Raw genomic sequence first — 24821 nt, 5'->3', positions numbered from 1 at the left:
CATCCCCATGCTGATCCTGCACGCTGTGTTCTGCAATCCCAGCAGCCTTTAAAATAGCTTGGAGGATTTATGCATTCTGGAAGCTAGGATGTAGGCTCCTGGCTTCACAGCTTCTCCCTAGCTGTCAGAATCCAGTTCTCTTCATCTATTAAGAGATTAGATTGGGATAAGGCAGTATTTTGGGGAGCCTGTGGGGAATGTCAGGTGGCTGCTGTCTTTTATAACCTCTGATTTATCAAGTTTAGTGGACATTGCCATCATAATTTTGAAGAAGGAGGACTAGAGATTTCTCCGATCACACTAGCTGCTGGGCCAGGCTGTATCGGGAGCATTCTGTTCTCATTTCAGGTGAGAAAATCTCTAGAAACGTGCTGTGCATTGCACAACATTGCAAGGGCTGGTCTAGACATTGCAAGAAAATTTAAGACCAAAACAACAACAACAAACCCTCAGGGGAAGAGATGGCAGAGAGTTCTTTTCACGTGAAACCTTGACTGTACCAGGACTGTGTGGAGGGGAAAGTACGTTCAGCAACAAATGAATGTGGATCATCTGGCTTAGCTTTTTCACTCTTCTTACCCTACATTAATTGGCCAGTTATTGAACTGAAGTTAAATGTTGACTGAACTGCCTAGCTAGAAGTCAGGGCACGTCTTTCACTGCAGGTGCAGGGCGGCACGTGTTCCAGTCAGTCTGGAGAGTTTGTTTTCGGAGTGGTGAAACATGTGCCTCCTGCTCATCAGCTGTAGAGCTGCTGAAGTTGCACTTTTGCCAAGGGAGCTAGAACCAATGTGCATATGCTGTTCTGTGCCTGTTACCTATGGAAAGCAAATACAAGCTCTGCGAGTTTTTGGAGGAACAAGTTACCATAGTTCAGTTCGCTAGATTTGTTCTTCTCTAACCGACAGATCATCACAAAGCTAGCTCAAAGTGATTTCTCCTTTCCCTGTGATCGTGCATTTTGACCTGAGTGAGATTACACCAGTACTTCTTCCAGCAGTTAAGACTCCAGGAATGTTTCTGAAGATCTGAGGGGTTTAGCTACTCAGTACTTTCAGGTGGTTTTAAAGGGCAAGTAGATTTTTTTGTCATTTTTCCTTGTAGCTCTTTCATTTGCTGAGAGACACTGCAGGAACTTCTCACCGTTGAGTGAAAAGGCAAAATGGTTTGGTGTTTGATGGGTGAGATGAGAGTAAAGTGCATGTAAAGTAATGTAGGCCAGAAAGGCAGCGCTTGCAGAAAGCGATTTTGAGGGTGAGCCAGGACACACGCTTCCGATACCTCCATTCTCTGTAGCGTGAGCTCCTAGGCAGCGGTCCTGAAGAGCTGGATTTCTGCCTCGTTACGATGCCATCTTTGCCTTTTTTCTCACCTTAAGAAGAGAAGGCCTGTTTGTGGTGCAGTTCATTATGTAAGCAGGGAAGGCAGTAGCACACCCTTGAAACATTGCTCTTGCCTGAGCTGGGCTGCACTGGGGAGGTGCGTGGGATACGATCGAAACAGCCTTTCTGAAGGCTGGGCGTTGAAGGCCAGCAGCTGCTGCATAAGAGGAGTTCAGGTCATGTGGTTTGGGTTGCAGTTGCCTGTCCTGGGGACAAATGATGTTGAAATAACTTGTCATAAACAATTTTTTCTCAGTCATTTACTCTGATTCGGAGCACATAGCCGATCCTGATCAGAGTCATTCAGGAGTGAAGAGTTGAACTGGCAGAGAAAGCAGCTTATGTGAGCGTTTTAGATCAGGAATGTGCCAACAGTGTGCTAACAATAAGAAACCTCTTCCGAGGGGGACCTGCTCCTGTACTTCAGGAGAAAGGGGACAGTGGAGGTCTGATGCAGCTTGTTTGCTGAAGTGCCAGAACGGCTGTATGGGATTGCTGAAATGGGAGTTAGGTGCTTAAACACGAATTAGTTGTTTAAATATCTTTATAGACATGTGTGTCTAAGCGCAAATAACCCATAGGCTGAAAGAAGGAAAGCACTGTGGTCTCAAAGGAATACCACCCTCATATTAAAATTGCCAGCCTGAAGGGTTGGCTTTCTCATAACACCACTGAAGATATTATTTCCCCTCTTCCAGCCTCCATGCACTGCTCTGGGCCAGCTGAGCATTTTTGGGTGTAGTGCTGGTACTGGCCTCTGCTTCTCTGAAATGTCGTGAGAGGAACCTGTGTGAAAAGAACGGGAAGTGCTTTCCAGATGATCCTCTAAGCAGCCCAGGCTCTTCATATAAGACTAGATCACGTTGTAATGTGTTTTTCCCTCTCTTTGAGTAGACTGAGCAGGAAGGCTGCTTTTAGGAATCCGCAGTGAAATTTTGATCTCGTTGTGGACACTCTTTCAGTTTTTCCTCATGTAATATCCCAGGCTGTAGTGTCTTTCTTGGGAAGTTCCAGCTCTCTGGGCAGAACGATTCCCTTTGAAGGCTATGGTGCTACCTTGTCCCAAAGTATTGTGGAAAGACTGTTATTCATTTCCTGCTGTTCTGTGCTCTAGGTTAAACTTGAGCTCTGGTAGTGAAAGCTAGAGTAAAGTGCACCTTGCGGTTGTAGTTACTGATCTGAGAGGGTTGGCAGGTTGGTTCTGGATGCAGCCATGTTCAGTATACAAGGCTGTGAAAACCTTTCAGGGAGAGAGCTGCTGAACTAGCTTCCCAGAGCTCAACAGGACTGAGTTACAAGGTTCATCTTTGTGCTACTGACTGCTTGCAAAGTTTTTACTTGGTTAAAAACTTCCAAGAAGCTTTTGTGCCACTTTCAGATGCTGAACTGATACTTCATCCAAGGAGAATAATCTGCTTCAAGATAAGATATAGCAAGAGTAGCTACATCTGAGTGTTTTCTCTGTGCTCCCAACCCTCCTGTTGATGCGAGCACTGCTGCCAAGATGGAGTTGTGCTTTGAAAGGGGAGCTGCCTGCCCCTGCACGTCCTCTGTGCCTGCAAATGCTGCTGACAAGAAGAGCTCGTTGTAGTAATCAAGTGGATACACTTCAGATGCACAGTTAGCAGTGTGGTTGGTGTTGCAGGGAGGTTTTCATCTCTCAGATAGTAGTCCTATAGTGGGCAAGTCTTGCACTAAAAATACTGTCCTCCTGTTTAGTGTGTTTTGCATTTTGTTTGGATAACACAGCACCAACTGTCCAGTAGACAGCACACACAGTAAGTTTCAGAGAGCTTAATGTAAAATGCTGTGTAATCATAAAAGCTAGTGTCTCTGAGTATCAGAGAAGCTGGTCAGAGTTGCTGTGTAATCAACAGTATGTGCCTAAATGAAGTCTTAATTATGACAAGACACTTTGTGATCTTCATGTGAGTTGGGTGTTTCAGTTGGCTGTTTCAGTGAGTTGGGTGGTTCAAGATTCGTGACTTCAATTGAAAGGAACAAAGTGCAACTCCCTCCACTTCTGTAAAGAAAACACCTAATTATTGTCTTGAAAATGGATTAATGAAGAGTGTGGTTACCTGTGTATCCTCTGCTAGCAAGTTTGTCTTCATCATCTCATTCCACCTGTGCAACTGTGTTTGTCTGCTGAAGTCCCATTTTTCTTACTGACCAAGGTGCAGCTTTTCTGTCCTGGGGCTGTCTGAATTGAAGGAGGCTGGAGGAATTGTCAGGATTATGATGGATTGATTAGGTGCTGACTGTTCTATAGAAAGAATCAGTTTTGGAGGGGTTGTCCTATAAAGCACACTTAAATAAACATTGATGAAAGCATGTCTTATGATCCTCTGCATTTCCATGAGCTATTGAGAGGTGACACAATTGTAATGCCACACCAGGGTATTATCTGACGAGCTGAGGGAGTTGTTCCTGAGCCAGAAAGATTGAATCATCACGTTCCTTTTAACCTCTCACAGTTAGTGCTGTTGGCCTGATTTGAACTGGTGGCTGAAAGGTGAGAGCATAATGCTTCCCAAAGTTCTTGGTTTTTTTAATTGCAGCTTTGTTTCAGTTAGCAGCACAAGTTTTGCACTTTGATGTTGTTGTCTGTAGTCTTAACTGTTTAAAACAACCCCCCTGTGTTACTCTTCCTCCTTTGCTTCCTCACCACAGCTTGTCACAGTTACGTTGACGTGCTTTATGATAGACTTTTTACTTTGATACGTAGGGATTTCAATAGGAACTATGATAAAAGGGGATTTCACTGTAGGTGAAATCAGGGGACACACATCCAGAGAGTCTGGAGTATTTTCTTTGAAGTAAAATAGTTGAGTTCCGTTTGTGGACAGAAAAGCAGCCCCTTGTGTAAGGATTCAGGAACTACAGACTTTTTTCCTCCCCCGCCTCAAAGGAGCTCATATGACAGATAAGTGCGATATTGGATCATCAAGAACATAAAGACTGTGACACTTTTAGCTGTTAGACTTGTTCACTTTTATTAGGAGTAAAATGTAGGTTTAAGCCAGTTGAGCCAAGTGTTTGTACTTAAATATTTATGTTCTCAAGATTTTCCAAGCTACTCTGAGCACACTCTTCTTTGCCTGTCTTTTGGCCGTGTTATGGTTGCCTTCATCTGCTTTAGTAAGCTTTTTCTCTCCTAAATCCTCCTCAGGATTCATCTGGATTCCTTGTGTTGGGTTTCTTTGTTTTGGGGCTGGGGGAGGTGGGTTGGCATTGTTCACTTGCCCTAGTTCTGGCTATTCTTTTCCATATTTCATTTTCATTCCCAAAGCTTCCATTGATCACCTTGAAAAGTTTAGGAAGCTCTTTCTCCAACTTCAACAGCTTCTTGTACTGCAGCTTTAGACAGGATACTTGCTGTCCAAAGCAGCAAAGTAGAGGAGAGTGACTTTTGTTCTTTGTTGGTTGAGAGGCTTATGCCAGTATTCAGAGAATGAGACAGAAGAGGTTTTACAGTTGCTTATTTTGTGGGTTTTTCCTGCCTTTGCCAAGTGAACTTGCAGTGTTGCAGAAATGCAACTTGTACTGAGGCAGAGAGCTGCCAGAGATGCAACTAACCTGGCTGTACACTCATACCCACCGTGTAATTAGCATGAGGCTGCGTGTCTGATGGTGGGTTGTGGGGCAGGGTCTGTACGGCTCATGTGATCACACAGTTCCAGGATCACTAGGAAAATGCAGCTGTATCTGACAATTAATTACAGTGGGAATTCAGGCAGCAGTGACTCTGTGGTGTTTAGAGAGTGTTCTTACCATGGGATTTGTTCTAAAGTCTCCAGAAGGCTGTTTTGAAGATCTTAAGAAAGTGAACTTGACTTTTAAACGTGTGTGTGTGTGTGTGTGTGCAGGCCTCTTTATGCTGAGATTGAGCTTACAGTAGATACTTAATGAGAAAATGAGTCAAATGTAATGTCTCTTTCAAATTGCTTTTCTTTTAACAGAGCTATCTGAAATTGAACCCAACGTCTTTCTTCGGCCTTTCCTGGAAGTGATCCGTTCTGAAGACACTACAGGCCCCATCACTGGATTGGCCCTCACCTCTGTGAATAAGTTCCTCTCATATGCACTAATAGGTATGTTATGTGACCTCCTGGGGTTCACCAAAGTACCAGGCAGATGCATCTCCTTGAGACGTGCTTTTGGTCAGGACACACGCTTGCAGTCTTTGTGGGGAGACTGAGGAGATGAGGAAGCTGGCATTAACGCTGGAGAAATCTGCAGTTGCTTAGGATCATACCTGCTGGTCTTGCATGGCACTGCAGCAATGGCTGGAAATGGAGCCAGAGCTTCTAGTCTGCCCTCATGGCTGTGTGTGCCCATGGCCTGTAGCTGGGCTGTGGTGCTCACCAGGTACAGCTTAAGCAAAAGGTGTGCCAGTACTTTTCCCTTGTCAGAGTTAGGACAGAGGCAGTTTTGTCAGTGCCCAGACTTTCAAAGGTGAGCATTCTCCTTTATATTTGTGCAAGACTGATACCGTGCATGTGGTCAGTTCCCGTGGCTCAGCTGGCTTGTAGTAACTCATTAGCTGGCTCTCTGTCTGCTTTCAGTGTGTCATCCTGTTGTTAGTGGTGCTTGATTTTCCTGTGTAAGTTCTGTTAATACTGTCTGATCAATGACAAAAGTTCAGCTTTCTCAGTTCTTTTCCTCCCTTACGTGGGGAGCAAACACTGTTGAGTTTTTGGCCCTTTGGAGTTAGTGTGAGGGAAGTCAGGGAAGGAAAGGGCTTGATGTGTGTACCACTTCTGTGGGAAAAAACCAGTATTAGCACTTTTTTGGAGTTTGGTGGAAACATAATGTATCAAGACACCAATGAGCAGACATAATTTGGAATAATTAACTGGCAAAAAAAACAACTGTGGTGCAACATTGATGGCACTTCAGAGAGCAATACAGAAATCTAATAAATGAACAAACCTCTAAACCATGTTCCTCTGAAGGACTAAATAACCATGCAAAATAAGTTAGTTTCAACATAAAATGAAAGATGGACTCTTCATCTAAGATTTTAGAGTCTGAGTGGGATCAAAACATCGGGTTAATGTCACACGTCCAGGCAAATGTCTGCACAGGTAACTGAGTACAAACACTTGATTTGAGACAGGAACAGGAAAAAATGTGGCAAAGAGTTTTGAGCTTTTCTCTAGCTACTTGTTGTTTAGGATATGAATTAGGTCACTCCAGCAAGGACACGTCCCTGTAGCTGTTGGTGAGCGTGTGTCCTTGTAGTAGACGGTGGAAAAGACCCTCTGCCTGGCTTTTGTTGTGCAGCAGAACCTGTAATCCAAGACCTCCGTTGCTGCTTCAGGTGACATTCACAGCAGGCTCGTCCTTCGCGCTGCTCCAGATACCAGGGAGGCTGGGATTAGTGGTGCTGGCTGAACATCTGGCTAGGGTCGTGTTGTTAAAGCTTTTTGGTCAGATATTTCTCTTTGTAATGTAAGACTAAAGGTACTAAAAGACTAAAGAGCTATTTGCCAGAAGATCGGAAAAGCTTAAAACTGTCCTTACTATACCAATCTGTTTCAAACTGTTTGGAACAAGGAAGGACATTCTCCAACATAAGCACAGTGGGGAAGTTTCGGTGTGGCTGATAGTTGTGGTGCAACTGTCGAGTAAAAGCAACACTTCTCTTCGAAGGCATCATTAGCCGTGTGTGTTCTGCGAGTGGATGGCTTTTGCTGTACGCACTGGATGGAAAAGCAGCAGGCCATGAAAGGGCCAAACTCTTCAGATAATTGTCTTTGTCGAAAACAGCTTTCTTTTCCCATTTCCAAAGCATTTCCTTGCTAATCCTGGTGCCATCTCACTGTTTTTCTTATCCTGTCAGATGTCAGCAGGTGGTTATCTGTCTGTTTTCCAGGCCACTATTGCTGAGTGGGATGCTTTAAAACCAGTTAGAAAAGAGTAGTTCTCGAGTAGCCTTCCAGGTTTCTGATCTCTGGCAATCTGTTTCAAAGATGTGTTCTGAGGTTGCTGGATACAGCAGTTCGCTAACGGTGTAACGTGCGGTCACAGCTCAGACAGTCACTCGATAGCCACGCTGCCAGTGTTTTAGTAAGGAACAGTTAACTTCCAGAGGTTATCCTGTGCTCTGAAACAAGCACTGCTGTTTCACTAGTTGCAGAAAATAAATGACATGGATTCCTTATGCTTCAAAAACTTACTGTGAGTCACCACCAAGCTGCCATTGCTTTTTGTCCCTCGGTGAGTTATTTCCTTGCTCAGCAGTTGGGGCCAGCTAGCTAGCTGTCAGCCTTGTTGGTGATCTCAGGCCTTAGCTTTAGGAAGACTAGCAGCCAAATTTCAGACCCGTGGGGTTTGTATCTTCCTCAGAAAAGACATGTGCTCTTTTTATTATCACAGTGTGTCCACAGCATTCTGGCTCTATTTCTAAAGGTAACTTTCCCTGGTGTTGCTGAAAGCTACGTATCTGTTAGTGAGTAGCTGTTGCTCAGCTTCCACCGGGAGGACTTGCTGACTGGGGAGTTTAAAGCTTGTTCTGCCCTCTACCTTCTCTGTCTCCCTGGTGATTTCAGTTCCATTAAAGGTATTACTGAGCAGGCTTCTGGCTTTCTTGGATTTCCCTGATGGTTGAAAGCCTGGATTTGCTACATGTTCTTTTTCCTGCCTGTTGTGAGAGTACACCCTGCCTGAAATGTGTACACCTAGATGGAGTCTCCAGATCTTTGCATTATAGGTGGCAATCTTCAATCTGGTATTTTGCTTCTCACAAACTTACTTTTGTTAGTGATTCTGAGCAGGCGTGGACACGTCTTTCTGTACTGTTTTCTCACAAGGGAACAAAGAGACAGACTGATCTTTTCTGTATCTCGTTTCTGCACACAGAAGTATCTGTGCTTTTAATTGAACTCAGGAGGCTTTATAAATTGATCTGAATTTGTAGGGCTGTTCCAGGGAGCCAGGACTGAAGTAGTCAGGCGTGATGTGTGTTGGGAGAGAGGTGTGTTTATTAGTGTTGAAGGTAGGGGCTAGAACAGCGAAACAGTGGTCACAGATCTGTTAAAGACGCATATGCACAATGTGCTTGCGTTTCCTTTTCACACAGTCTGTCCATAACTGTGACTAAATGTGTCCCTAAGCCTAGAGCAACTTGCATCTGCTGGAAGAGGCGACACTGAAGTGAATCTGTGTGTTCTGCCTCACAGAGCCTTTTCTGCTGCAAGTGGCTTTTTCTCCTGGATGCCCACTTAGCTGTTCCCACTGCAGTTGTTGAGGTGGGTTAACCACAATGCTAAGTAGGCGCTGGCATCGTGACACCACTGGTCTTTGCCCGATCTAACTGAGGCGATTGAGAACGATCCTACATCAGACCTGGTGGTTTGAGCTATTGTTTCCACTTGTGAGTGAGAGTGCATGGGGCACCAACATAGGGCTGATTTTATTGCCTCTGGTGGAAGAGTGGTAGCTTCTCTAACTGCATTACGAGCTGTCATTGAAGGTACACAGAGAACTGCCTGTGACAGTCAGGCCTCTTATCTAATGCTTCCCAGTTTCAGAGTTTGGTGTCCTGTCGAGTGATAATGCCGAAGCAGGTAAGAAAAAACTGGTCTTAGAACAGATTCCTTGATAGATCAGCGAGGTTTGACTAGTGAACCAGGAGAGGAACTCGCCCTCAACTGTGCCACATTTTGTGTGTGTGAGATCTGTGTCAAAAGACGTCAAGCTGTGCCCTTGATAAGGATGTGTAAGAGACGGCCAAGTGCTGTTCCTGGGTAAGGCACGGTGAAGTACTCTGACACCATTTCAGTTTTGTGCAACTGTGAGGGTTTTCTTATCCTGCAGCCTCACAGAGTCCCAACGGCGTGGTGGAGGCTGCTCTCTTTGGACCACAGTAAGGGCAGCTTTCTGTAATGCCTATGGCTTAGCCCCTTCTAGGTGAGAGCACAACTGAAGTCACAGAGGGAGTCCTGCAAAGGGTCTCTGCAAAGTCACAAGGTCTTGCTTGCTTGGTTCCTCTCTCAGCTTCATTCTCGCTAGAGTTCAAGAGGCCTCGTTGCCAATTAATGTGGTATTAACTAGTGTTAAGGTTGTCTCCTTTTCTAACGATTGTTTAGGTAGGAGAGTAACAAGATTCTTGCCCAGCGCTGTATTGTTTAAGTGAGAATGAAATCAAAGCCGGAGGCCACTGTAACATGGCACAAGATACAGTTACTAGCAACAATCTTGTCCTAAACATTCTCTCAGCTGCACTACTGTTTGTCTCTACAAAAGACTGAAATGGAGAGAAAGAGGCTTGATGAATGATTGAAGCGGGAGGCCTGCAGCTCTGATATCCGAACTGCGGCTGTGTCTGTCTGCCGCTCTCTCTGGGGAAAGCTCTTCTAGTCCGTTCCTTCCCCGGCTCCTGTTGCTCGGGAGGGATGCAGAACAAGAGACAATTTTTCCTTCTCAATCTAGTGGAACCTGTTTGACATTTTCTCCTCGTGGGAGTAAATTTGAGGTTCCTTCTTTTTAAGAGCTGTTTTATCTTCCTTCCCAAGGAGGAACTGAGTTCATCTGACAGCTGATTGTGCTCTATTTTGTGGGGAGCAGGACACAGTCTCACAAACTAACGTCTAAAAACAGACAGAGCGAGCAACAACTGAATTGTGCTTCTCTTTGTTAGGTTATGCCTCTCCTCATATGTACATAGACACTTGATAAAGCCTTTCTGAAAGCTCCCAGTCTTAAACTCTTTCAGCTCCTGGGAGGTGAGTTCCACTCTTGCGGGGTCAGTTCACAAATTAGGGAAGCAGATGGCAAGGCAGTATCTCTGGGTAGATGTCTCCCCACAGAGGTGGCAGGCTGTAGGCGGCCTTTACCTGTCACACGTTGTTGTGGTGTTCCTCAGATCCCAGCCATGAGGGCACGGCGGAGGGGATGGAGAACATGGCAGATGCTGTCACTCACGCCCGGTTTGTGGGCACGGATCATGCCAGCGATGAGGTTGTCTTGATGAAAATCCTCCAGGTAAGTGGAGAGAAGCAGTAATTACCATAATGGCCGCTGCCTGTTGTGGAACATATCCTGTTACACGGCGATGGAGAGGAGGAGGGAGCAGTGTTTTGACTCCGTGGGAGCTTAGTGACAGACTTTATTTTTAAACAGATGGCTCATATACATGTGGTAAAAGCTCTTCTAAATGAAAATAATTAAAAGCTTAAGTGAAGTGATTTTTAAATTAAGGGCTTGATAACGTGGTTTTGTCAATAATCCTGCCTGGTGCGTGGTCTGTGTTAGGGGTAAATCGAGCATACAGAGCTATCAAACTTACTTTTGAGAGGCTGTCTCTCTCGTACTTTTGAATTTGTAGAGCCAGGCCTATGAGCCATACACCTGTGTATGTGTGCTTGAGCAGACAGCTCGTGGCTGAGTTTAAATGTTGGGTAGTGTGCGGCTCGTCAGGCCTCTTTTAAAGCTGGGAGATCACTCTTAGTGAGCACAGTGTTCAGTTTGAAGTGACTCCCGGGGAAGCCCTGAGGTTTTCTGCCCGTGCAGCCCTCCTCGAGGAGCCAGCCTTGTCTCCAGCAGGCGTGGCCGTGCCGTGGCCGTGCCGTGGGACACCCGCCTGCTGCTCTGCGCAGGTTCTGAGGACGCTGCTGCTGACGCCGGTGGGAGCCCACCTCACCAACGAGTCCGTGTGTGAGATCATGCAGTCCTGCTTCCGCATATGCTTCGAGATGCGGCTGAGCGGTAGGTCCGCAGCGGTCGGGTTGCTCGGCGCTGTCCGCTGGCAGCGCGGCGGTTGCGGGGAGCCGCCCGGGGTTCAGCACCGCGTTGCTCGGGCAGCTGGCGGAGCGTGTGTTTGCCGGCAGCCGCCCGCGGGCGCTCCCCTGCCCGGCTCCGCGGCGCCACCGTGTGGCCGCCCGCCGCCTTGCACCGGTGCCGCCTCCGAGCTGGTTTTAATAAATTTGCCGTAATCTCTGTAAACAAGGCTCGGAGGGGAGTCTGCTTGAGGAAGCCTCTTGATAATATCACACTGAGTAATGACACCTGTGTTATTTGTTTTTGTCTTCGCAGAGTTATTGAGGAAATCTGCAGAGCACACTCTGGTCGACATGGTGCAGCTGCTCTTCACAAGGTAAACCTGCTTTTGTTTGCCTCAGCATTGCCGAGATGGCCCTCTAAGGACAGAAAGATTCCACACTTCCACTTAAGGGCCCTCGGAAAAATCATCCAGAATGGTCATTATTTAGAGGTGGAAGGGGATAAAGGATTTGGCATTTCTCTCTTGGGCCGACCCTGTCAGACTGCAGGGAGACAGAAGCAGGGAAGGTTGCCTGGTTTAAGGTGTTCTCTGAGGAAAGATGAGTAGCCAAGTAATGAAGAGCTTTAGGACAGGGAACCAGTTTGAGGACAGAGAATGCAGACTTTGCTCAAAAAAAAAAAAAAAACAGAAGAGAAAGAAAAAAAAGGTGCTGTAAAAAGTAAGTTCCCTTCAGGAGAGAGACTAGGAGTGGTGTGGAATAGTCACATGTTGATTCCAAGCATGTTGAGAGCGTTGACCCCACATATCAAAGAGAATTTCAAACTCCTGAGATCATATGTCTTGGGCAAATGTTCTGCCCTTTTCAACATGTTTCAGGTAATTAGGCTTCCTTAGATTAAATTCACATAACTTCAAAACCATTGCTCCAGGTAATGAAGTAATCAGACTTCTCAGGGTGTTATAAAGAGGAAATGCACGGGTATAGAAATACCTTTCGTAGGAATGGACTGTATTAAACTGGCAGCTTGTGAAATGCAACTCTCATCATTTTTGCCATTGTCACGCTCAGTTCCAGCGAGTTCTCAGGTCTCTTTTTTCCTTTGGTGCACCCTGTGCACTGGATGAATGTGGGTCAGAGACAGAATCCATCTCTCTAGACAGGAGACACCAGTGAATTTTACTTGGTGCTTATTCATTGCTTTTTGTGCATCCTCTCCTCTGTCCTTGGTAAGGCTTGGAGCCACCACCACCATCTGTGTCTGTGGGCGCTGGGGTAGAGAGGCAAGGCAAAGGCAGCAACTGCAGGGACAGTTTGGCCATCTTGCTTTCCAGGAAAAGAAACAGCCAAAGCTATGCTGCGAGGCTTTTTATCCCTCCAGCAGGCAGAGACAGAAGTGTAGCAGAGGAACAGAAGGGAGAGCAGGGTGTGTGGAGTTGCAGAGCTGTATGCAGTTGTCATTTGGTAGCACAGGTGAGAGCTGTGTACCTCCTTTAGTTCTGAGACAGGCACTGCTTAGCTCAAGATATTCAGCTGAAACTTAGATGCACTCTGGATTGTGATTGTATTTAAATGATGTGGAATAGAGGATAATTACTGAGGTTCCCATGAAGTTAATGGAAAGGTTTGCCATGCCTGGTAGTAATGTACAATGCAAGAGTCCTGGTGTGGATGACACTCTGGCTCAGCAGCTGTTTTTAACAGCGTGAGAGAAACCTGTTTTCAACCAATCTAATTAGTCCACTGCTGAAAACACACACTGAAGGAAAAGAAACTGTACTTATGTGACCATTGACAGTGAAAACCAACATAGCAAAGTGCCATTAGCAGTGACAGCGTGCAAAGCATCTCTCATCTCTACTTGTTTCTTTTCCCTCAGCAGATTTCGACAGGAAAAGAAACAAAGGACATCTCCTCTTGTGGAGAAAACCTAATTTTGATATTCTAGTGTCTGAAGCATGACTGGAAAGATCAGCCTACGTTTTTCCCTTTGTGTTAACCCAAGAAAATTTATGTGCTCTGGCTTGTTCTTTGTCTTTCAGGTTGCCTCAGTTTAAAGAGGAGCCTAAAAGCTACATGGGAACAAACATGAAGAAGGTAAGACTCAGCACTGTATTGGCTATTCTGCTCTTGCCTTGGGCTTGCGCTCATCTCTGTATTGTTTGTTTTCACACTTGTGTTTCTTCATTCCTGCAAGCCCCTTGTTCACTGAAGAGCATGTTTAACTGCATCAGTGGGCATAGCTTCGGTAATTCTGTGGGATTAAGCCCACAGAAGTCCAGTAGTGAGTCTTGTTAGTGTTCTGCTGCCTGAGTGAGTCAGTCTGGATTCTGGGAACAGCCATCAGCTGCTGTGGGCTAGAAAACCCCAGCAAGCTGTGGGACCTGATGGTGATGTCGCCTGATTTGCTGTCTTCTGTTCTCTCTCCAGCTTCTTTCTTGTGTTTCCTCACTCACTGTGGGCTCTCAGGTTGTGTTTGTCCAGTTCTCCCTATGTAGAAAAGGAGACTTTTTGAGGCTGGTGAAACAGCATGGAAGCATTATGAAATTGGGCTGTTGTAGAAAAAGCTTTGTTGGCTTCTAGAAGGGGCAGCATTCTGCAGTTGAAAGCCTTAGTTCACATGGGCAATGCCATCTCTATTAGCAGCCAAACCAAAGCAGGCTTGTTTTTCCCCCTTGCCCCAGATGCACCATTTCCCAAGGGGTGAAAGTTCTGGGTTTGTTCAAACAGCACCATCTCCTCCTGTACTGTGAGGTTTTTAGCAGCTGGATTCAGCATGGCAAGTGCCACAGATATGACCTTGTGTGATGATTAATGTTATCGTTTCATAGGTGGAGAGAGATCCACTTAAGGAACAACATGTATGCTTCTATACATCTCTATATATTGTTTATGCTCTATTGTTTATGTAAAGAGTGTCAGCATGGGTGCAGGATTCTGCTGTTGAGAGCAACAGAACGAGACGACCGCTAGAGAAGAAATAACCACTTAGCGCTGAGTGTACTATTTATAACCTTATCACTTCCACTCTGTATTTTTGATGAGTTGAGGAAAGTTGCAATGAGGTAAATGTACACTTCAGAGCCAGCATAGCAGTGATTTGAGAGACTGATGGTTTTGTTGTGGGAATCTGAAACTAACTTGAGGCTTCCATTGTTACGTAGTAACCTAATGATTGCTTGTTTCCCTGGCCGTGGGAGAGAAGCAGCAAGATTTGTGGTGGTGGTAGGTTGGCCTAAGGAAAGCTAACTACTGCAGGTTGTCAGGATTTGTCATGAACTGTGTGTAGAGAGGGTGTAATGTGAAGGTGAATTTGAGTTTAGGAAGGCTGCCCTTACCAAGTGATGGCTGCTCCCAGCTCAGTTAAGTGGTGCTCTGTTTTGTGTCTGATCTGTACAGTTACCTTGTACTGTCTCTTTGCTGTGCATGCCAGGAGCCTGCCCTGCAGCCTTGCACTCTGCCAGGTTATTCTTCTCTTTGGGTTTGTTTTGCTTTGTTTAAACCGTGCATTTGCCTGTCTTTCACAGATCTCTTCATGTCTCCTCAACAAACTGGAGCTAAGTAGTGGGGAACAGCCCAAAGCCCTGAACCAATTAGAGAGGGTATTGCTCTTTAAGAACCTGAAGGTCTCTCCCCTCTTCCTTCTCTTGTAAACACCACTTGAGAGATAGTTTTGTTGTGTGCAGCAAATCTCCCTCCACCCATTTGACACAGCATGGCTTTGGGGGATGATGCATGCAACAGTGGCTTTGCAGTGTTGTGGCTGCAGCTGGAACAGGCTTGGGAGCGAAAGACCCTTGTTTTACTGCAGCATTCAGTGTCATGATGAGTGCCACCTAAGGCACTGTCACACTGTCCTCTGAAGGAAGGGGGTGGGAGTTCGTGGGCAGGATTTGAGTCCTCTACAACAGTGGAAAGACTGAAGAAAAGAAACCTCAAATACGTAGATTGCTCTCTGAAGGCTCAGAGTTGTGTGCCCTCACTGTGGTCTTGTTAGCAGCATACCTGAGGAGCCTCCTGGCCCAGCATGCCTTGGACAGTTTCACTCAAGGTGAATCTCTGTGGTTGTTACTTGGTACAGGACCACAGAGTTCACTGCTCTCCAGAGGTTTGTGTTTTGAAGGAGGCTGCTGTGCATTTCCCACATCTTTGGCCACGTTTCTTCTGGAATTAGATGTGGTTCCCAGCACAGTATTTGCTGATGTGGGATGAGGGGGGCCACACTGAATTATGAATTGTGTTGGTCCCCGATAGTTCCCCTAGAGAACACTCCTAGGGAAGTATTGCAGACCTGCAGGTTGTTGGGTTTAGGCTGATCATAGAAACCCTGAGAAACTAGCTTAGATGGCACTCTTCTCAGTTTCCATGTCGGTTCATAAACAGCGTAGCTTTAGTTCTTGTCTGCCTTGAATGCTATTTGGTGCAAAGGGAGCTGAACAGAACACTGAGAGACCCAGCTAGCATTCCTTTGGCCTGTGTCTATGGTCAGGATGGTTTGGAAAGACGGTGGCTGGTGACTCGCAGATTTATGCGGTTACACAGAAGAGGAAAAGATGAAGAAATGTTTCCCTTTGCTGTTGTAGCTCAACACTGGGTTCTGTGATGGGAGTCAGGAGAAGCCCAAATCTGAGTTCTCACAGATTTTGGGGGTAGATTATGTTGCTAGTTGCCTAAGATGCACAAATACATTTCAGCAGATGAACCTCATTGGTTGTTGCAGTGCAGACAGGTAGGTGAGATGACTGAACTGCACCAGTGTCTCCAGGACTTGGATCATGGACTGCGTTCTCTCTGCATGCTTTTGTGTCTTGAACGCTACTTGGTGTGCTGACCAGTTTCATGCTGCATCCAGAATGAGCTCATGTTTTAGTGTGATCACTTTAGTTACTAATCATTGGCCCCTGCCCTTTTCTCTTGAGGCTTACAGTATCTTATGGAAAAACAAACGAGTGCAGGTAAGGTGGCTTGTAGAAAAATGAGACCTTTTAAAAAGAATTGTGTAGCTACTACCTTCCTCCTCACCTTCATAGACCTTAGGTGGAGTTTTGTTGTTAAAACCTCACCTGGCAAAGTAAGCATTTGCAGTCTTGTCATTTCTTTGCCTACAGTTTTGTATAAGCATTTCCTTACTCAAAGGTAACTCAGATAAATATTATGGGGTCTGTATTGAGATGAGTGAGCAGTAGCTCCGAGTTCTCTCCTTACCCTGAAATCTAAAGAATAGTTTTTAGTACCAACTTGAGTTGGTTTCTTACAGTGGAAGTACAAGGCTAATGGGTAATTAGAAAACCGATGCTGCTGTAGTATCACTGAGCACTGGAGGAGGAAGGAGAGTTTTAGACAATGTTTAAAGTCCAGGATATTTTAATGATCTGTTAAATGTCATCTACCTGCAGCATTAAGTCAAGAAGTCAACCTTAGGTTTAAAAATCCCAGCCTGTTAACATGCAGGCAAGCTTTGTAAGGAAATCAGGAAACGCCTGGGTACTGAGGGTAAAAGCAAGCGTTAGAAATGGTTCCTTTAGTCAAACACAAGCTGTAGAAGTTGCTTGACGTTTTTATACTGACACAAAAAGCAAGTTAGTCATGGGACTGTTACCTTTTCATTCACTACAGAACACAAAAGGAAGGCAGTTACTTTGCTGTCCTTTGATACATATATTGTTTCAGAAATTGGTTTGTTTGTTGAAACAACGTACAGCCCCCTCACACAGGCGAAAGGTTTCTGTTTGCTTCTGCAATGCTTTAAGCTGTGCTGTTGTTAAGAGATAGCAGAAGACACCAATAAAAGGCAAGGGGGAATGATCTGGGGGTTTGTTCTGGGTAGTGCGAGTAGCTGATCCTAGTGAAAGGAATCCTGTTTGTGTAGAGTGGGGAATCCTGCATGGTACGAGATGGAAAACACCTAGTGGGGAAGCTCGCTGGTCTGTTGAATTGTCAAAAAACCCTCAGGACCTGCCCTCCCCAGGTAACTAAACCCTAAATCACCTTAGATTCTTGTCTGAATACTTCATATTTTAATCAAATGTTTGAGATGCTTTAAAAGTCAACCGAGTCTTTTTTGCTTCCCTGACTAAATGGTTTCCCATCCACGTGAGGCTGTTGCGGCTCAGCCTCTGAAAGATGGCACAGGTTTGTCAAACAGATAACAGATGGGCATATGTCCCCTGAGAACCTCAAGAGGAGAAATCTGGGAGTTACTACAAAGCCCAGGACAATCCCTAGAAAAGGGCATTGTGTCTGAGGAGAAGTGCTGTTTCCAAAGGGATAGCGTTGAACTAAGAGGGAACTGGGTGTTGTGTGAAAGGGGAGAACAGAAGTGGTAATGAAGTTGTCAGCTTGAGTCTTCTGCTTAGCTGTTTCTGAGGAGCATGACCGAGGGCAAGGGGTGTGAGACCCCCATGGTTAGCTCTGTTTTGCTGATAAGAATTGCAAGGAGCGGAGTTTAATCGGCAGGGAACTTTTAATCTGGCAAGTGGTGGCGACAGGATGTGGTGGCTGGAAGCAAAGCCTGTTGTTCTGAAATGGTATGGGACAGACTTTCTCGGGTTTAGGACGTACCGCTTCTGGGTTCCCTTCCTGCGCGAGGCAGTTTGGTACCGGGGCCCGTAACTCTCCAGGTGCTATTTTGTAAGTTAGTGAGAAGGGAGACAGTGGCAGCTTCTGGAATAGCCGGTAGGTAAAGTAAAGCCACCCAGTCTAAGGAGATGCTGAAGCCTTTGATGAATGAAACTGTTGGTGATATTGAAGACTCGGATATTTTTAGGTGGCAAAGGAAACAAATAGAGGTGAAACATTAGGATATTGGCGAGAAGGGAAGATTTTATATAGGCTTATGAAGCACGAATAGGAAAGGTGAGAGCTGGTAGTTTGCACATGAAAGGATTGTGGCCCATAAGAATTTCAAAACATTTGAAGTCTGGCAAACCTTGGTTTTAGCTGCGAGTTGGTCACATCAGTGTTTGTCGGATGCTGTGGTTTAGGAGGAGATTCTTGCTGCACAGGTCGGAAGAAATGACAAGCAGCAAAGTAGTTCTGAGTCTGTAGCTAATTAACAAGCTGAAGGAAACTGCAGCGTAGCTAAAGCTTGGGATTAGCTGTGAAACAAACAATTTGTGCAAAGTTATGCAAATAGTTTACTGCACTGGGACGTCACATCTTCACAGGCCTGGTTTAAATGAGAAGAAATACAGTGTATGGTGAGTTAGCATTGTAGCTGGGAAAGGGAAAGAGATGGGAAAACAGCAGGGGAGCCTAGGAGGTTCCCTGGCATGGAAGAAGAGCAATAGCTGGAAGGAAGCAAGCTGCAAGAATGGAGGAGAGTAGCTGTCTGTTAGAGAATTTAAATCTGATGCTAGGGGTACAAGAAAGGAGGAATGTTATAGCCTAAAGTTTAACTGAAATGAGTTTGCAAAGACTACCACCAAGCAGAAGCTGGTACTGAGACTTGCTGAATGGTTTCCACTGCATGCAAGGTGCAGCAGTTACATCTTCACCCCACATGGAAGAGACCTGACAGCATTAGAAACGTTAATTGCAGCTACAAATCCCAGGAGTGAGGGCGGTCCTGCCCTTAGAGGAACTCACTTTAGAAGGAAGCTGTATTCAGGCCTACTGTTTCCATTGTCAATGTGACTAAATGTCATGTTGTTTTTGGGAAGGTTTGGAGCATCTGTGTGTGCCTGGAGTCCCAGTGCACTGCAGCAAGTGCCACACAGGCTGCACTGCTCCTACCGTGGCTCTTGTTGGCCCCGTCGAGGACCTGTGTAAATAGTAGAGGTAGGATCCTGGTCAAGAGGACGTCAAGGTTTAGTGTAGATTTAGATCTGAGGAGGAGTAATGACAGAAAGCAAAATATGGTTTGTTTCCAAACCACAAGCGTGGTATTTGCAGTGTGTCATGCACCAGCAGCGGGTGGGGTGTAGGAGAAATGTTTGTCAGTAGAGAAAGCTACTCGGAGGAGAGCGAACACGGTGTTGCTGTGAGGATGAAGAGTGAACTGAGGCCAGGGATGAGGGACAGAGCTGCAGAGGCTGTGCAGGCGTGGGACTGGGTGCTCAGGCTTCATCCTCAGCCTGCTTGTGTAGATGGTGAAGTTTTAACTGAACATTAAACTTGACTAGTACTTGCTTATGTACTCGAATTGGTGCCCTTAAAAAGTCTGGAAGCATTGTCAAAAGCAAAGAGAGCTGGCATGTGCCCGTAGGTCTCGGGGAATTCTTTATCCTAATGCAAAGCTAGGAGGGTTTGATAGGGAAGAGGGAGTGCTGAGATAATTGAACTGTTAATATATATGATACCAGAGTAACTGCAGTAAATTGTCCCTTGATTCAGGCATGGAGTGTTGGCTAATACGTGGGTAGTGGGGAGTCAGGGGCTGGTGTGCATGATTTGGAGGTGCTGATTCATTTGTGTGATGTATTTAAGTGCTGTTGCCTGACTTTGAGGGTTTGAGGCAGCCTCTGTGGGTTGGCTTGTGTAATCCATTGTGCTGTGTGATTTCTCTCTACTGACATTCTTCACACTTTATGGTTTTCAGTTGAAAATGAGAGCTGGAGGAATGAGTGAATCATCAAAATGGAAAAAGCAGAAGAGATCACCAAGGCCTCCTCACCATGTAACGAAGGTTCCTCCTGGGGCGGAGCAGCCAGCACTCAACGCTAGTAACGTCACAGGTAAGTTGAAATCTGTTTCCACAGACCAGACCAGTTTGAACCGAAGTAATCAAAGTCATTCTTTGTCGCTGTATTCAGTGTATGAACTTGTGACTGAGGGACAGAATTACAGTGATGTTTTTGTGTCTGCTTCCCATCAGCAAGTGGAGTTACTTTCATAGATGCTCCTCCCAGCTCCTCAGGGAGCTCAGAAAATGTTTCATCAGTGGTCAGCCCGACTACAGACAGTGGTTTGGAACTGTCCTCACAGACTACCTCCAAGGAAGACCTGTCATACTTGGACCAAGTCACTTCTTTGGGACATAATGCAGGAACGCTTTCAAATGAGGCCAAAGTCACCGAAAGTCAAAGTCAGCCCGAACTCCAGGTATGTGGATATAACATACAGAATTCCAGCTCCCAGCATAATCAGTTGTGGATTTAGCAGGCTCACTCACTCTCCTTTTGGTCATAGTGTTTATATTCTGTTTCAGAGCTTAGGGCCAGAATAAAACATCCCTGGCTGTAACTGATGGTTTGTAAATTCACAAACACTCATTCTCTGTTTTCTCTGGAGACCATCCCCGTTGGCTCAGAACTTACAGCTATGCAGCCCAACAATGCACCTATGTGTCTAGTTGTACTCCTGCCAATACTATCAAACTTAATTAAAGGAGGAACGTGGAGGAAATCTGCAGGAGAACTCGTGTTGCTGTCTTTAGTGATTTTTGTTTGTCTTGAGTGTAGAAATCCAGCCACTGGTGTTTGTGCATGTGCTGTGAACTATAACTAACCTGAACCAAGGCCTTTGTCAGGAAGTTTTCCTCTGTGTGGTCTCCACTTCCCCTGCAACAGTAATACCATTGAGAGGATGGATTAGAGCTGCATGGAACCTTTCAGGGCTGCAGATACTTTGATTGGTAAAAATGCAAAGAAGGCACAGATAGGAACAGTGTGCTGAGATTATGTAGTGTTGGCTTAAAAAAACGAGCCAATTCCCTACCCCGGGAGCAGTAAGAGCTGATGGGTTATGGAGTGTCTTCAATTTGAAGTCCTAGAGTTATGTGAAATGGGTAAGAACTAGGTGGAAGTGAAAGGGCAGAAGGGGCTGCAAATTATGTCTTAGTTTGTTTTCCTGCTCCTCTTCCATGAGTGACCTGTGTAGTTTTAATAGTTCTGAATGAACTGTGAACAAATAAGGCTTTCTTTTAGCTTGCCTGGGGCTTGTTAACTCTTGATTTGCTTGTTTCATTCCCAAATGACTGATACCGATGAAGAATGAAAGTCTGAGGGAGGAGAAGATCCAGTCGGCTTCTGTCGAGTCTATCCCTGAGGTCCTAGAGGAGTGCACGTCTGTAGCAGAGCATTCTGACTCTGCCTCAGTTCATGACATGGACTATGTCAATCCCCGAGGAGTACGTTTTACTCAGTCTTCCCAAAAAGAAGGTGAGAGGTGGGCCATGTTGCTGGAGTCTTTCCTCCTTTCTTTCCACCATTCTGTGCCACCTTCTGCCGAAAGAATTAGCAGCTCTCCCGTTCCTCAGCGGGCCTGTAACGATTTCCTCTGTAGCACTTGTTAGGCACCTGTAGAGAGCACAGTTAAGAGCACCGATCTGTGTCTTTCCTTCAGGTGCAGCGCTGGTCCCGTATGGACTGCCGTGTATCAGAGAACTGTTCCGCTTCCTCATCTCACTCACCAACCCTCACGACCGCCACAACTCCGAGGTGATGATCCACATGGGGCTGCAGCTGCTCACTGTGGCCCTGGAGTCAGCACCCATTGCCAACTGCCAGGCCCTCCTGGGCCTCGTGAAGGAGGAGTTGTGCCGGCACCTGTTTCAGGTGAGTCTGGCTCATGCCAGCACGGCACACAGCACCGGGGAGTCCATTGGAGTTTAACATTCAGAGGTTTGGCGGGTCTCGAGCTTTAAATAAACCCTCTGCTGCATTGCCTTGAGAGTCCTGAGTGGCACCAGTGTGAAGCAGTGCTGTTGCGAGGCCAGAAAGGTTGTCACGTGCTGTTTCCTTCACAGCAGGGCTGAGAAGAATGCAAATGGTTTGAATGAACTGTTCCTGTGGCATAACACTGTGTTTTGATGTAATTGGTTTTGAGGTGATCGTGGATGCCAGTTACCAGCTTAGTAGTGAGCAGAATTTCCAGAGTAGCAAGCTATTTATTGCACAAGGGCCATCTTGGAGGCAGGTCTTCCCCAGGTTCCTTCTCCACTAAGAGGGTCTGTGGACATGACAAAAGAACAGAGTTGCAGCAGGAAAAGTGCTACCACAGGCTGAGGGGAATTAAGTATATTCTTCCTCAGAAGAATAGCAGAGTAGAAAGACCAAGAAGAGTAGCAGAGAGCAAGGCCAAGAGGTTGAGTAGGGGGTTGTTTTCTGCAATACTGTTGCTACTGGAGGCCAAGGTGGATCCTCTGTTACAACAGAGGATCCTGCAGTGCCACAATGCTTACAGCAGATAATGAGTAGCCTTTGTTAAGGGGTTTTTTTCTTTCTTGTTCAGCTACTGAGTGTTGAACGGCTCAATCTGTATGCAGCCTCCCTCAGGGTGTGCTTTCTTCTCTTTGAGAGCATGAGAGAGCATCTGAAATTCCAGCTGGAGGTGAGTTGTTTATGAGTATCACTGGATGCCTGGTAATAGTTTCTTGGGTTAAATGCATACAGCTAGGCAGTAAGATGTGGTTTAAATATCAATTTACTTGTGTATAAATGACTCAGTGGGTTGTGGGTAAGCTGTATAAGCCTTTTCTTGTTGAATAATAAAATGCCTTTGAGACTGCTGTACTGCAATTCCCTGCCTTCACGTTGTTTTTTCAGAACAGTAAATCTGCACTGAGTGGTAGAACTGTTTGAATGCTTTCTGCAGCCTCCTTCAGAGGGAGCCTTTGCTAAAGATGGAGTGTTGTGGGGAAAGATGAGGCTTAAATCTGTTTCTGTCATCCTCAAAGCTGTTCACTGTCCTGCTTCCTTTTTTCTTCCCTTAAATCTGAGTTGCCCTGTGTTTCTGCCAGATGTACGTCAAGAAGCTAATGGAAATAATCACTGTGGAAAACCCCAAGATGCCGTATGAAATGAAGGAGATGGCTTTGGAAGCCATTGTCCAGCTGTGGAGGATCCCCAGCTTCGTCACCGAGCTCTACATCAACTACGACTGTGACTACTACTGCGCCAACCTGTTCGAGGAGCTCACCAAGCTTCTCTCCAAGGTGCCGAGCGTGGCTGGGCGAGCAGCCTGGGGAGATGGAGACAGCCATCTAACATTTGGGGACAGGAGAGAGTAGCCACGATGCCTTAATAACATCAGAGCAGATAAAACGCTGGGTATAAGCCAGAAAGCTTTGTGGGAAAAGTTTAGGGTGTTCTGTGGTGTGCTTGAGGCTTCCCCAAGCTGGGGGAGAAACTTCCTGCCCCTGTTACAATCAGAGAGGCATGAAAGTTGACTAATGCTTGTTTTGGTTTTGTTTTTCCCCAGAATGCCTTCCCAGTTTCTGGACAGCTGTATACTGTGCATCTGCTGTCTCTGGAAGCGTTGCTGACAGTGATAGATAGCATTGAGGCACATTGCCAGGCCAAAGTGCTGAGTAACATACATCAAGAGAAGGAAGGTGCCAAATCCAGCCAAGAAAATGTTAGCAGTACCAAAGAAGCAAGCAATAGTAAGACTCCCTTCTTTGATGTTTTGATGCTAAGCTGAGTCTTGTACTAAACTTGCAGATCTCATTTTGGTAGCTGGCACAGTAAGCTCCTTAAATCTGTGCTTTCAGTCTCCCTGTTGCGTGTTTTACAACTACACAGTGATGTTAATAACCTTGTAAAATTTACAGATATTGAAATGTGCCTCTTGTATGAAGCTTTATATAAAGGCCATGTCAAGACTGGCAGTCACAGCAGAAGGAATCATGTAGGCAAAATCCTGAGGATACCGAGGAGCCACAGTTACCGGGGGGAGCTCCTTTGCAGAAGCACTTGTTTAATTTATGCTCATCGGTTCATTATTTCTCTGTTGCTAACTTCGTCTTTGCCTTCTAGTTTTGTTTATGTGTGGGGCTTTGTTTTTAACTTCTACAGATAATGAGAGAGTAATCAGTGAGGGAAAATCTTCCAGTGCAGTCTCAGAGCCAGCTGGAGTGTGTCCTCCCACCAGTGGATGCCTTATGGCTGACCAGATGAAGGAGGGCTGCATGGAATTAGAAGGAGGAAGTGAAGCAGGTAACAGTCTCACTCAGTAGTGGTACCCAGATACTCGAGTGTGTGCATGATGAGAACAGTTTACTGAACGGTCCTGCTATGCCATAGACCGCTGTAACTACTGTGTGTTGAGAATTAGGAGGAGGTATGTGGTGAATATTTGTTTGTTATGTGTATGCCATAAATGCCTGCTAACTGTTGTGTTTCTTCTGGGAGAATGTTAGCTCTGGTGGGCCACTTTGGGGCAAAAAATCATACTAGTGTTTAGCATTTCAAAGGTAGTCAGGGACTTTCCAGGGAATCAGTAATGCAGGGAGCCAAAACAGCCAGAAAACTGCATCTCATGGATGTGTGAAGTCGTTGAAGACAAGAAGCTGCTATGCAGTTACAGTGAGCAAAACGTGAGCGGGAGGCGTGTAGTGATTAACCAGCAGGAGTGAGATTGCTGTTTGCAGGGCAGCACATGGCAGCAAGACTCCATGACTGAAAGTTATAGTGGGACAAGGTAGTGAGTGACTGTAATGATGCTTTGTCCTTCTAGCTGAGAAGAGGATTCCCAGGAAACCTACTCGATTTTCTTGTGTCCTTCCAAGCCCTCAGGAACTTATGCAGATTAAGAACAAAAAGAAGGTATGATTTGGACTATGCTACAAATGGATCTCTGAGTGTTTGTTTGAGTGAACCCAAACAACCAAGTCCTGGCATTAGCTAATTTCTGAGAAATCGATAGTGATTCAGTTACTGTTTTGGTTGTGACCGTTTGCTTTGCATGAAGTCTGCCTTTCCTTGGCAGCTTTGCTGAGGGACTTTGCATGAGAGATCAGTGTTGAGAAGGGAGCTTCCTACTGCTTCCA

General features: G+C 45.7%; 1 protein-coding gene across 3 annotated transcripts in view; it reads left to right on the top strand.

The window, feature by feature from the left end:
• The window catches only part of GBF1 (golgi brefeldin A resistant guanine nucleotide exchange factor 1), a 91763-nt gene that overhangs the window by 47613 nt on the left and 19329 nt on the right, over positions 1–24821 (top strand). For all 3 annotated transcript variants that reach the window (XM_062001842.1, XM_062001840.1, XM_062001841.1), the window contains exons 4-17: positions 5345–5476; positions 10255–10373; positions 10988–11096; positions 11424–11484; positions 13153–13207; positions 19650–19785; positions 19926–20152; positions 21042–21210; positions 21395–21606; positions 22283–22381; positions 22791–22985; positions 23252–23435; positions 23848–23988; positions 24509–24597. In XM_062001842.1, coding sequence (XP_061857826.1) covers positions 5345–5476; positions 10255–10373; positions 10988–11096; positions 11424–11484; positions 13153–13207; positions 19650–19785; positions 19926–20152; positions 21042–21210; positions 21395–21606; positions 22283–22381; positions 22791–22985; positions 23252–23435; positions 23848–23988; positions 24509–24597 — 1928 coding nt within the window. The remainder of the gene's footprint in view (positions 1–5344; positions 5477–10254; positions 10374–10987; positions 11097–11423; positions 11485–13152; positions 13208–19649; positions 19786–19925; positions 20153–21041; positions 21211–21394; positions 21607–22282; positions 22382–22790; positions 22986–23251; positions 23436–23847; positions 23989–24508; positions 24598–24821) is intronic.

Source organism: Colius striatus, chromosome 8, assembly GCF_028858725.1.
Source record: "Colius striatus isolate bColStr4 chromosome 8, bColStr4.1.hap1, whole genome shotgun sequence".
In the NCBI taxonomy this organism is placed as follows: Eukaryota; Metazoa; Chordata; class Aves; order Coliiformes; family Coliidae; genus Colius; species Colius striatus.
Note: the sequence above shows the minus strand (reverse complement) of the source record. Positions and strands in the feature narration are given on the sequence as shown.